Raw genomic sequence first — 13,909 nt, forward strand, 5'->3', positions numbered from 1 at the left:
CGAGCCTAGTCGCCAAACTCAACTATATGCTGCTTCTAATAAACATGTTAAAGGACACGTGAGTTGTCTGACTGAAATGGGGCGAAGCCTGCGAGCTAGTTCAGGCAGTCAACTCGAGCACTTATGCTGCATTCATACATAACGCCCCTTGCCACTCTACAACCAACCAAACAGAGTCTCCTTAATATGCCGCTCTATTTAACCTGCCAGATCTCTCTCCATGCATTGCTTGCTGCTGCTATTGCCGCAGCTACCTCTACGTCGCTGCTGCTTGCCTGCTGCCACTGCTGTGTTCACTTGCTATTGCTGCGTTCATGTTCCTGCTGCTGTGTTTCATGTTGCTGCTGCTTGCCTGCCCCACCACCACCCCAGCTTCCACCTGTAGGCTCGGGGGTTAGTTATTTAATCATCACTCATCGTGCTATGTATATCTATGGAGTGATGATGCCCGAGCCTAGTCGCCAAACTCAACTATATGCTGCTTCTAATAAACATGTTAAAGGAACACGTGAGTTGTCTGACTGAACTAGGTAACATAAGATAAGATAGACTTTAAAATTGTTGTTTACTGCTTCACAGGAGGGGGAGAGAGGGGAGAGAGAGGAGAGGCTCTGAGACAGGAGGTAGAGGTCCTGCATTCTCACCACTATTAATGAACAACAAAAATAAAATAAACAAGTTACATTTGTATTGGCTGTGGTTTGTTATGGCCATATTTCAAGGATTCTTTGATTATTTAATTGTATAAAGATCTTTTTCATATCGGCGCCAGCTCAAATCTTGCCTTGGGCAGCAAATAGGTAAGGGTCTATTGATCAATTAACAGCCTAATAATGTTTGTGTAGTTGATTTCAAAGCACAAAGAGAAAATCCTACGTACCATTATTCTTCAATGTTTTCACTTTATTATTATCACTCACGTTTCATAATATGATAATCTAATACAAATAATTGAAGCGTACTCAATCCTATTCAATAATTGTATGATCTGAGGCTTTCATGAAGCATATAAAATGCCCAAACACCTAAAGTGAGTGCGCTGATCTTCGGATCGGGGGGGACTCGTTAAATCCTGCAGCAGTCAGCATTCCGCTATGTCGTTGGGCAAGACAACCCAAATTGCTCCTGTGTGGGGATTGCCCACAGTATTGAAATTATGTAAGTCGCTTTGCGTTAAAGTGTCTAACAAGTGACATGTAATGTAATATACTGTAGGTATATCAACATTTCCCTCAGATATGCACGGCAGACTTACCTTAAGGTCCCTGTGGAAGTGTCCCTTGCAGTGAATATATTCGACTCCACTGACTATTTGCTGAGCAATGGTTACACTTTCTTGTCTTCTCTTGGAGTCTTGCAGAGACTGAGTGTTCTTCTCTTCTATCCACTTTGTAAGTGTTTTTGTTTTGCATAACTCCATCTGAATATAGAGGTACTTTGCTGATGGATCTTCTATAGACCTAAGAAAAGAGAGAGACGAGAAACATGATAATATTACTATTCTTTTGATGAAGTCACTTCTTCTCGGTATGTTTTAATCCAAGCTTGATAGTCCCTGTGAATGGCTAGAAACTCTTTACAGCTCTGACCTGTGGACATACAGCGGTTAAGGCTCACCCATCTCCAAGTTATATTACATGACATGTCACCTGTTAGACGCTTTTATCCAAAGCGACTTACATACTCAATACTGTGTGCAATCCCCACAGGAGCAATTTGGGGTGAAGTGTCTCAGGGACACAACGACATGCTGACTGCAGTGGGGTTTGAACCTGTGCTCCTCTGATCCCAACACCAACGCACTATCCACTACGCCACAGCCTCCCTTAGAAGTTGAGAGCCATGTGCAGGTAATCGTGGCCCAACCTGGAATCAAAGATATGCTCTGCATGCTGTCTATAGCCTGATTAGGGTTACTGTATGGGACTCACTGGGAAGAGCTGAAACTGCCATCTGAGTTTCCAGCTGTAATGTGACCTTGGTATCCTGAATCCTCCAGCCAACATGTGTAGTATCTGACGATGTTACAGTGGAGAAGGTCTGACAGTGTCCCCACCTCTCGAAGAGCTTTCCTGATCCAAAAGAGAAAAACAATGGAATCAGTAAACAAAGTATTTGCATACATACTGCATAATGCACAGTTGATCTGCACTACTGCATACTTACTCGTTACTGCGGACAATCTTTACAGCAAAACACTTCTTCAGCAGTTTGTGTCTTGCTTCGTAAACATAACCATAGGCTCCCCTTCCAAGACGCTCCATGATATCAAATTCTGAAGTAAACCTGTCGAGATCAACACTTTTGTTCAGGCAAAAGGGTACTTGATTGTACAACAATTGTTGGGAGAGATTGTTGGTTATTTTCTTACTTTGAAAGGGTGGATGTCTGATTTTCAGTATTTCCTATGTTCTTGTCTTTGACAGGATGCTTAGAGGACAAAATCAAATAGAGTCAACATTCCCTGCTCTCATTGTTGTATACTCTTTAATAATAACACTATTATTATGTTTGCCCTCTACACATATAAAGTAAGCAGCTTTCAGTTTTTCACAGATTCTGACAGAGGTGGGAGAAGTACTCTTATCTTGTACCTAAGTAAAAGTAGAAGTACTTACTAGAGTGTAGGAGTACTCTGTTACAAGTAAAAGTCCTGCATTCAAAATGTCACTCAACTAAAAGTATTAGCATGAACATATACTTAAAGTACCTAAAGTAAAAGTACTCAATGTGCAAATTGGCCCATTTCAGAATAGTATATATTATATGTTTTAATAATAATCATTGCTGCATTCTGATTCTGATTAGAGTGTTCTCAAAGCTGGTAAAGGTGCAGCTAGTTTGAATGACTTTGTATACTGCAGGGTAGCTTGTGAATTCACTCCAGGTGGAACTAAAGTCTGATTTAAGTGTTGTTTAAATGTCATATTATTAATTCAAATATGTAAAGTAACTAAAGGTAATACATAAAATTAATGTAGTGGAGTAAAAGTACACTTTTACCTTTTGTCATGATTTTAGTTTTGTGTTTTTAGACTCTGATTTTATTTTTGAAGTTCTGTTCTCCCTGTGTCCTTCCTTCCTGTGTTTGCCTTCCTGTGTCTGATTGTCTCATTGTGTTCACCTGTTGCCCTTGTGTTTCTGCCTCCCCTGCCCAGCTGTATCTTGTCCTGTGATTAGCCTTCTGTGTATTTAGTCTCGTCTTCCGCTGTGCTCCATGTCTGATGGTCGTCTTTCATGTCACGCTTCATGTTGGTCCCTACTCGGTTTTTGTCCTTATGTTCCTCAAGCTACGGATTTATGGATTTTAGGTTTTTTGTTGTTTGTTCATCGTCAACAGCTTTTTGTTAATTAAAGCTCGCTTTCATTATACCTTGTACCTTCTCCTCATTCTGCATTTGGGTCCTGATTTTCCCCCATCCCTGACATTGTCCCTGTCGGTTTTTGTCTGGATGCTTCCTTGTCCTACCGGTTTATGGATTTTAGGTTTCTTCTTGTTTGTTCATTGTCAACAGCTTTTGTTAAATAAAGCTCGCTTTTTGTTATACTTTGCACCCCTTCTCCTCATTCTGCGTTTGGGTCCTGATAACCCCCAACCTGACACCTCTGGATCAGGGTTTCCGCTAGGATTTTTTCTCGCCGGTCAAATGTCCGGGCAGAATTTATTTTACCGGACAAATTTGAAACTTACCGGTCATATTTCAATAATAATAATAAGAGTTGTGTTGCAGAGTTTCCGTTAGCAGGTAATTACCGGACTATGAGCAGATATGCTGATGTTTAAAACTCAGTTCACGGGGCTCATTTTTATATTGCTTCAGGTTATAATCGTAACAGATCGAAAAATGCAGCTTCATTTTTCAATAAATTATTCCACAAACAACAAACAGCATAATTATTACATTCAAACTAACTACTTGTAGTAGATAACGTACATTATTCAAAAGTTTACATCAACTTTGAATAATAACACGGGAGAAACGGATCCTCTCTTTTCCCCTCTCCCTCCCGCTCTCTCTGACAGCCCGTCAGTTTCTCATGCAGCTCCTGCAGCACGCTAAACAGAGGGCGGGGCTTCAGGTGATTATGCAGAGCTGCGTGTCTCGGTCAGACTCAGCAGCTGATCTGATCTCTCTCGCGTGTCCGGTTATACTTCACTCTCGTTTATGTCCATATCGATCAGATCTCCTGATCGGCCTTTATAGAGAGCACCGATCAAACTATTAAGAGTGAATATCGGCCGATAATGACCGGCGGCCGATCTATCGGAGCATCCCTAATTATTACCAGACATTTTGACCGGCAGGTTTTGAATTTACCGGTTTTTAATAAATTTTACCAGCTAAAAACCGGTAATTACCGGCTAACGGAAACCCTGCTCTGGATGTAGTGGGGTAGAAGTACAAAGAAGCAAGCGGGAAAACCTTTGGAACTCAGTATCACTGTCCAAATGTGTTATAAAATACTGCAGAGTATACATCACCCCCTTTACACTTAAGGGTGAATCAAACCCTCTCAGGCTTATGCTGGTATAGATTTGAGGGGAGGTGTGCACCCTTGTAAATTCGGTATGGTCATCTATTCTCAGCTGTTAAGGCCCTCTGGAATGTACTTGGAAATACACTCTGAGATATTGAACATAGATGTAGCTCTGACTCCAGCTAAACAGTGTAGTGGGACCAATATGGAGAATCCATCAAGAGTAGGGAAACAAATTAAACAAAATAAATAATAACAACAAAATATATATGTTTTAGATTAAAACCATGTACTGATGCAAGGCCATGTGCATGCATGTGTTCCAGCATTAGTTGTGCGGTGTATTGCTGTTTAACTTGTTATGTCTGTCTTGTAAGATAATAACATCTTATCAAAAAATATTGTGGTATAAAGAACATACCTTATCGTTGGAAGAGTTTGATGAATCGGTGAATATTCCAGAGCCACTTGTACCTGTGGACATGCTTGGTGACGATGCAATAGACTCTCTAAGGAACATAATGAGAGGCATTGTTAGAGCTGTCCAGCGTTAAGCTATACAATCTGTTTCAATACTAGAGTAAATAAGTGCCTTACAGTGAATTTGACAACCTGGTTGGGGTATCATTTTCAGACTCCAAGGGCATCTACACAAAAAACCAGATAATTGTTAGAATGTAGGATGTTCCAAATCAAATAATGTACCTCTTGGAGCCATTTACAATATAATGTTTATTATTTAATGTCACCACGGTCAGATGGCGGGAAAACAGACCTGAGCTTGGGAAGGGTTTAATGAATCCTCAATTGTTATTGAGTGACTTGTGCTCGTCGACTTTCTTTGTGATGATGCCTTATACGAACCCCTAGGGGAATACAAGGAGGGACATGAGTAAAGCCTTCTTGGTATTTAACTCCATGTTCTGCTTTCATACCAATGGCAATAATACAAAATTCACACAGGGGAGCAGCGAAGTGCCTCTTGCAGCAATAATTAAAGGTTTCTGCAGTTGTGTGGCTATTTATTTCTGTCACTATGTGTCACTAATAGATATAGAAGAGGAGGATGAAACCATATGTAATAGTCACACAGCACACAAAGTGAAATGTCACCTCTGCATTAAACCCATCTAAGTACTAGGATTGTAGAGCTCCCGGGGAGCAATGGGGAGTGGGGGGGAAGTCCGGTGTCTTGCTAAAGGGGACCAGAGCATGGCCCAGGAGGGGAACTGGGACCCTCTCCACAGTCCAAGCCCCTACTAAGTGGATAATAATTCCGATTTGAACTGAAAATGCATCCTCCATTTTGTTTTAGATCAACACATTAGGGTTTGCTGCCTGAAAATTCCAGCCACACTAGCCCGCACAAAGTTAAACTATCCCCAACTTTTAATGTGGCTGAGGTAGGAGCGGCACGCGCAGCTTTGTAACTGCATGAACGCTTGCCACAGTCAGCACTTTGCCACTCCCAGGTGTGAATTCGTAGTAAATGCTTTACAGGGGAGTTGATGGCGTTGACAACACAGGCGTTGCACGACCTTCAGACACTGTTGATCTGACGGACACCTAAAATGAAAGAGAAGGTGTTTGACATAATATTAGACATTATCAGAAGAAAAGGGGCTATCAATTAAATCCATCAAACAGAAACAATGAAATGCCTTGCTTGTATGTTTAATGTAAAGGGCTGACTTGTATATGGTCTCTGAGAGCATTAAGCTGCTTTCACAGCACCAGCGGTAAAAAGTCTCTTCACTGATGTTGCCGTTGTGTTTCTATGGAAGGGGCAGTGCCGCCACACCAGGAGGAAGAGCTCCCCTCGGCATCGAGCACCACCCGTAAATTGTTTTGAGCGATGCGCTCAAAGTTAAAATGATTTCAACTATAACCTCATTTACTGCTAAACTGTTGACACACAACCAACCTGATGACACAGCATAAAATAAACTTAACTAACTGTTTTCACTGCAAAGATCTGTGCCCAACTTCGCGGTGAGCAAAGAGAAAATTGAGTACCATGTGAATGCAGCTTAAGGGAAATTAAACCACAAATGTTCTGCTTAACTACCCTTAGCTGCCAGTTAAGTACACCTTGCTATCACCGTTGTATTAAACTATTTTATAATATATATTATATTATATTGTGGAGTGGAGCTATTAAACTTAAATTGAGGGTTTAAAGAAGTACACAATATAAAATACCTTGCTGTCCCAGTCTGACTGCTCTTGAAGGGCATCCCAGGCGAGTTTAGCTGCCTTTTGTTTGGCTTCCTTGGCAGTCCTTCCCTCAGCCACTGGATACTCCTTGTGCTCGATTATTAATCTGTAGGAAAATCTGTGTTTTTTTTAAAAGGAGGAGTTTAGTTCATTACTTTAACGTTTGAATGTTGTTTAGAACAGGAAATCAATGAAGAGTTAGCATAGAGTGACTTTAGTGTCTATTCAGGTTACAGAGGTTGAGGTTCATACTGACTGAGGCTCGTGGGCTGGTCCCCATCTTCTGTCTTCGATGAATGAATGGCAGCGGTTTTTTTTCTGACAGTAGTGGTCAACTAATCCAATGAAATTCTGTTCAGAGCTGTTGTCCTGAGAGTTGACACTGAGGCTTCTTGTCTTATTACTGTAATAAACAAGATACATTTAACACAGATGAAGACAAGAAAATAAAACATTGCACTGGCTTTGTGATTTACTCACCATATATCAGAATCATTTTGATTTGGTTCCTTCTTTTGTTGAGCTGATGTAGGGTTGTAATTCTCAACTGCAGACTGGAGAACAAAAATGCTGTGTCACACCCTACAGCATATGTTTAGGCCTATGATTGGTATTTTACCTTTAATAAAAGGGGCTTGTTAAAAATAGAGGACGAAAAATCGCAACTCATACCTGATGTGCGCCCTCCTGATGTGCGTCTCTCAGGGCATTTTTAGCAGCATCTTGCTTGGCTTCCTTTTTCGTCTTCCCCACACCCTCAGGATAGACTTTACCATTCAGGACCACCCTCTGGGTGAATCTGTAGAGCAATTATAATTATGTTATTCAGGCAGACTTGAAATAATGTTGGTGGGGTTGGGATGCATTCAATCAGTTGATTCTGCACAATATAATAGTAAGCCTCTAGTAACCATCCATGTTGTTAATTGTGAGCAATAATGTATTCCTAACTTACTCTACATGGAGTAGAGTAAGTTAGGCATACATTATTGTCCCATTAAAAATATATGCTACTGCTTTAAAATGATCTCAATTTAATTGGCTACTATCAGGAGGAAAATTACTTCAGGGAAATACAGTCAATTACAAATATATATATATATATATATATATATCGATTGATGTAGTGATCCTTTCATTATTTTTTATCAACATAGCCTATACAGTAAGTGCATCTTTTGACTTGTCTGTAGGCCTACTTCTCTCAAGAAGCCCAAGGGTGCAGTTTATTTTCATTGTAAGGCAAGTTTATTTGTATAGCACCTTTCAACACAAGGCAATTCAAAGTGCTTTACAAAAAGGAAATACATATTATGTATACAGTACGTCCTCACATATGTCATGACTTTATTGAGTATTTTACAAGTAAATTAGTTTATTGTTCTTGAAGAGGTTGATTACTTTGCACTTGGGACATTGTAAAATCAACAACCCCTTAAGAAGCTCAGTAAAGTAAAATAATGTGCATTTCATTTACGATTTTTTTATAATGAAGATTTGTTAATTTATAATTTAGGCCATTTGTTATAAACAAAGGTTACACATACATTATGAGGAAGTAATCACACCCAGAAAATGACCGATCCCTGTGTGAGTGAAAAGTGTAAGTATAGGCCTACTGTATTATGAACATGCAGGGCTTTGATAGGCCTATATGTACTTTATTCTGTATTTAGTTTATGGTATCTTCCCAATGTAGACCAACTAAAAAGTAGTTTAATGATTCTTTAAGGAGTTTTCTGATTAACCATGTGTCCTCTAGGAAAAGCTGTTTTTGTCTGTGAGAAGTCCAATAATGTTGATATTGAACCACTCCCACTACCGTTCCGACCGAATAATATAGCTACACAGGAAGGCTTAAGCATAAATCACGGGTAAAAGGAATGTTATTAAACTTACGTTTTATCGTGGTCTGGGCCAACAGAGCCAAGGTCCTCATATATAAGTAAAACACTTGGTTTCTTCGCATATTCGTTCAGTTTGTAAACAGCACTTTCCATTTTAAAACACGTCAGACTGTAATCTTGAATTACGTAAAACGATAGGATCAAAGTACACCGCTCACAGCAGCTCTAGGTTTTCCCAGTTTGGTCCCGCGTATATCCTTGCTGCTTCGATTCAACTGAATTTGGATACAACTAAGTTTCGATTTCCTGATATGACAGTAAACGTCATAACGTTGCGACTTGACAATACTGATTGGCCCTACATAAATCCAGACAAACAACAAAACATACACTGTTATATATTTTTTAATGTGGCACCTGATTTACAGTAGGTACATTGATGTTTTGGATTTGATCGTTTTGTGGTGACCGCCTATTAATACACTGGGACATAATTCATACATGGCACTACAGTTGGGAGTATTGTTCCCACACGGACATGTTAGGTGTTTACTATATGTTGTGTGCCCTCCTGACTTCACTCTCTTGTCTACTCGGACTGCAAGCCAGCAACATGTCCTTTTCTGCTCCGCAATAAAGTTCACTTTTGCACCGCCTCCGACTCCCTATCTCTCGGCACTACAGTTTGTATTTTATGTTTAGATATTTTATTTCATTATAGGCTATACTCTCATTGTATTTATTCTAACCTGACATCTGCTTTCCGACATACTTTACTCTTGAATTAATGTCTATTGATTTATGGAATGTCACTGTTTATTAAAGACACCAAAAACCCCAAACTTGGCACCACTCGTACAAATGTTTTAACCTAACTTACACAAGACTGCTGACACAATCCCTGACACACAGGGTTTATTTTTTGGTTTATGCACCCACTGTCTCAGTATGACTCTTGCCATAGCCACAACGACCATGCCCAGTGCCTGGCTCTGGGGCTGGGCACAGGTTAGGCAGGTTTGGGAAGTTGTCAGCCGAATGACAAATATATAGATGGTGGTTAAATGTGTGTGTGCGATTGTGATGTTAACATTTGTATTGGCAAGGCTTTGATTTGTAATGTGCAACACTAAGGAACCTATACTTGGGCCAGTGTGAAATTATTTGGTGGAGCTGGTGGAGCATGTAGGTGCAGCTTTTCCTAAACTAATATGTGTGTAATTGTAACAAATTATAGAAATGCCAGGTTCTGGTGGGAGCTTTACAATGCTGACTTGACCAAGTTATCATCTTGGTAGTAGTGACAGTTCTCCAACCATGGAGAACATTTCAGAACATGCAGCTAACACAACAACTCAACACAGTTGACTTAGCACTGAAAAAAGGTCACCGGGACCTCAATGGTATGCAGTTGATTGTGCTAAAAGCCTTTGATGACGTTCAAGTTTAACATGTAAACTACATAAAAGGAACGTGCTACTTATTGCACGAAATACCCCCATAAAGACCCCTTTCACACACATGTTCATGGTCATATAGGAATGAGTCCACATTACCCTGCTACAACTCAAATCATGATGATGTTAGAGCCCTTGAAATGTGTCACACCATCAATCAAACACTATAGAGATGTTGTATATACTTTTGGGATGCATACTGCCAAAGTAATTAGTCAGGACATGATTATTTGTTCAAACTAAATAGATGTAATATCTCATTTAAAAACAAAAGGGAAGTCTTTCGTGAAAGATTATAAAATATAGCAATACAAAAAAGATGCTGTTTGTTTTGGCTAACTTCTCAAACTTAACATATTTAGTACAAAACAAAGTATGTAGTATGTATAAACCATTCCCAGCATTACATAAAATGTCAACTGTTGACACAGAAATAATCAGCACATGATTATTTAAAACAGCTGGACAGATGTGAAATATCTGAGTTACTAAAATTATGATAACATTGGATTTCACATTCCAATCTTTGATTATTAAACCCATCATTTTTTATTTGCATGGTGAATGATTTGAACTCCTGTAAGTGCAGACAGGACAGTGCTAAGCTGAATACATCACTATTTAAGTGCAGTCCATTAACCATTCATCAATGAATATTAATAACATCATATAAACAGTATATCAAATATTTTCTTCAGACGACAGACAGATCCCATTACCCTCATAAGACTTGTCACAATTCGTGATAATCACACAGTTGCACTTTTCGGGGGCACATGTTGTGTCTGAGCCAACTTGTCCAGCTGTGCCTTCAGATCACTTGCGTTAGGTCGCTCCTCTGGCTTCTCATGCAGCATTTCCTTGATGATTAGGTTCTGCAAAAAATAATACCTTTAACTGAGATCTGGTGTGCTACTCAGGTGTGCATTTGGATACAGGTGAGGAAAAGCCGGGGCCAAAGGGAACAAAGGCAGAGGGAATTGTTTGTTTGGGAGGAAAATAAAAGGTTTGGAGGGAGGTTGGGGATACTGTATGGGCTTTAGGAACATTGACATCCAAAGAGCCTGAGGAGCAGCAAAGACTGACATCACAAGAGTTAAAAGGAATATTATTTCCCTTTTTCGGCGGCCGGTGAGTCCCTTCTTTTTGGAGTTTTATCCTCAACTGGCAGTGTTCTCGTTTGAACTGGATTACCTTTTTTTGTGAAGTGACTTTGGACTTATTATTTTTGCTTTCGTTTGGATTATTCAGCCTTAACAAGAAGACTGCATTTGAAGTTGGACAATGCCTGAGAATTACTCCAGATATAATTGTGTTTGTTTGTGATGCCATACTGACTCTGTCTAGGTTTTAGTTTGGGGGGGGGGGACTTTATTATTTTAGAGGACACTCTTAATGTATCAGCCACTCTCTTTGCCTGGTTACATTACCACAGTAGCTCCCGACCTTTTTTCAATGGTAACTAGGCTTAAAATATAAGCTGATTGTTACAAACATTGTAATATACCTCTTCTTGGAAGGCCCGTGAAAAGTCTGTCGGGAGAATCTGTTTTCTTGCATGTTTTAAAACCTGGCATTCATGCAGTGATAAAAGGATGAAAGAACATAGTTATGAATAATTCAACAATTGAGTTGAATGTTGCATATAAATACAAGAAGAGAAAAGTCGACAAATTATAGTAACATTGTGGTGGCAAGTCTTTGTCTGTAAACTTCACCTCTCCTCCTTCATGGCCAGGAGAGACTTTCCACAGGAGTTCCAAGTATATCAACCCCAGAGCAAATATGTCCACTTTTCGATCATGTGTTCCCCACCTTTTGGGAAATAATAAAAACACAGAATTGCCTGATGTTATATTAATATAACTCATAGGGAAAGATTAGCAAGTCATGCTATAGTGAAGTAAATGAAGTTTTGGCTTCAAGTTCTGTTTCATGGCTTATGTTTGTAGATACACTTAATTCACAGTTTGTTCTTTTGGCAATAAAGTTCTTACATATTTTACTTTTAATACTATCAACTGGCTGCTATCTCAAAACTGTCACTAATGGATTCGTATTTAATAAGATGTGTAATTTCTACTTTATCTTTCATATTTTTACGATTCACTTCTTAATTCATATTCAGCTACCTTTGGCTCTTTACCTGCTGTAACAAATTACATTTCCCCTCTGTTGGATGAATAAAGGGAATCTGATTTTTCATTGTACAGCTCTCACTGCCAGCAGTAAGAAAAGGTTTGGCTGGGCTAAATAAACAATAGAGCATAAAGTGGTGCAGTGATGTTGTATTTTCGTAGGCCCATCCAAATGTGAGCAGCAAGGGCATCCTCAACAAACGCAATGTGATTTTTGCTTAGTGTCACCTCCGCTTAGCTGAAGGAGGACTCATGTCCGCGTCATAAAGTCTAGTAGTTTATGTAGTCATTTGTTAGCAACCACCAGAGGTGGGACCAAGTCATTGTTTTGCAAGTCTGAGTCAAGTCTCAAGTCTTTGCGCTCAAGTTCGAGTCAAGTCTCAAGTCAGGATGGGCAAGTTCAAGTCCAAGTCCTAAACTTTGACAAAACGAGTCATAAACAAGTCATTATGTGCTTTTCACCAAATGTAATGACATCTATACTTTACAGAATAATACTTAATAATCAAACTGCTCTTTATTAGTCACATTAATAATACATTTTCTCTCTGCTGGTAAAGTAACGTGTTTTTTTTCTATTTTAAGAGGGATCAGTAAGTTAAGGCTACTGTGACGGTTTGATTCAGAAGGAGTTAATGTATAAGATCCCTGATGTTAAGGTGACCAGAATGTTTATTTCCACTGTGTAGGACATGTTATAAGGGACCCACAATCTATCTAGTATATTTTGATGCTAATACTTTTGTACTTTTACTTGAGTAACATTTTGAATGCAGGACTTTTTATTGTAACCGAGTATTCCTACACTCTGGTACTTTTACTCAAGATCTGAACTTCTCCCACCTCTGACAATAAATTGTGTGGTATACAAAAAAAGTGGTATACAAAAAAAAAGTAGGTTATTTTCATTTTAGAAATCCTGAACTCAGCTTTGCTTTCTCCAATATCATTCAAATGCAGCCAGATGCTGCTTATTTTTTCGGTTTTCTCTAATTTCTTGACTTTTTCCGATGCGCTTGCATTTAAATCCGGCTCCCCGTCTCCCCGCCGCTCTGTGCAGCTGGCCTGTACCACTACACCTGTTGTGCCCCCCACCCTTCTTTCACATAATGGTATGATCCTAGTGTGTCCTCGCATATGATTGGCCGCATGGTGGCCCAGCTAAATAAAGCTGCCTGCAAGGATTCTCAGCAAGAGTAGGAGCGGCTGAAGATTCTGCTTTCCCCGACGGGAGTCTTCTCTTCTAACGGCATCTCGCGATCGGCGTGTTGGAGACCTCTGAATTAAAGTATCAAGTCACCTCAAGTCAGAAGGCTCAAGTCCAAGTCGAGTCACAAGTGTTTTGTGATTTTGTCAAGTCGAGTCTCAAGTCATCAAATTGGTGACTCGAGTCTGACTCGAGTCCAAGTCATGTGACTCGAGTCCACACCTCTGGCAACCACCATCTCTAATGCCCCTTTCACACCAAGGCTTTTCCCGTTCTAGCTCCGTGCTAGAGCTTTTCTGGTTCGGAACCGGTTCTTCGGTTCAGCTCTGTTCACACCGCTCAGAGCCCGGCTGATGCTGCGTCATTGTGTCATTGTTTGCGTCATGACCTAACTGTTTGCGTGCATGCCTGCTTCATAAAGCCAAACCGCGTGGAAGCCCCTCACATCGACAACAACGACCGATTGTATTGAAGCGCTACTCGTTTTAGTTTTGCTCTGTCGAAGCGAAATGGAAGAAATGGGACGACTTTACTACTAACTTTACAGTCATTACATGCTACATT

General features: G+C 39.9%; 1 protein-coding gene across 2 annotated transcripts; it reads right to left on the bottom strand.

Moving 5' to 3' along the window:
- Positions 1 to 443: 443 nt before the first annotated feature.
- On the bottom strand, positions 444 to 8,844 carry LOC117535939 (interferon-induced, double-stranded RNA-activated protein kinase-like). Of its 2 annotated transcripts, none has more exons than XM_034200610.1 (13): positions 8,596 to 8,844; positions 7,369 to 7,495; positions 7,177 to 7,250; positions 6,953 to 7,099; positions 6,682 to 6,802; positions 5,978 to 6,045; positions 5,255 to 5,345; positions 5,077 to 5,126; positions 4,901 to 4,988; positions 2,372 to 2,430; positions 2,167 to 2,286; positions 1,932 to 2,072; positions 444 to 1,460 (listed from the first exon to the last, which is right to left on the bottom strand). In XM_034200610.1, the coding sequence occupies exons 1-13, from the start codon at positions 8,694 to 8,696 to the stop codon at positions 1,082 to 1,084; spliced, it is 1,566 nt and encodes a 521-aa protein (XP_034056501.1). In that variant the 5' UTR covers positions 8,697 to 8,844; the 3' UTR covers positions 444 to 1,081. The 2 variants fall into 2 exon arrangements, with proteins under 2 accessions (XP_034056501.1, XP_034056500.1); XM_034200609.1 differs by having other exon boundaries at positions 447 to 1,460; positions 6,682 to 6,814.
- Between the last annotated feature and the right edge of the window lie 5,065 nt (positions 8,845 to 13,909).

This window comes from Gymnodraco acuticeps, unplaced genomic scaffold (genome assembly GCF_902827175.1).
Source record: "Gymnodraco acuticeps unplaced genomic scaffold, fGymAcu1.1, whole genome shotgun sequence".
NCBI lineage: Eukaryota > Metazoa > Chordata > Actinopteri > Perciformes > Bathydraconidae > Gymnodraco > Gymnodraco acuticeps.

Bases quoted from the DNA above. Each gene is read 5' to 3' on its own strand.
- LOC117535939 (XM_034200609.1), bottom strand. From the start codon at position 8,696: ATGGAAAGTGCTGTTTACAAACTGAACGAATATGCGAAGAAACCAAGT. The intron at 6,046-6,681 runs GTATTTTATATT...CTTTCATTTTAG, and splicing joins AGTCAGACTGGGACAGCAAG to GTGTCCGTCAGATCAACAGT. The intron at 2,287-2,371 runs GTAAGAAAATAA...TGATCTCGACAG, and splicing joins CAGACATCCACCCTTTCAAA to GTTTACTTCAGAATTTGATA.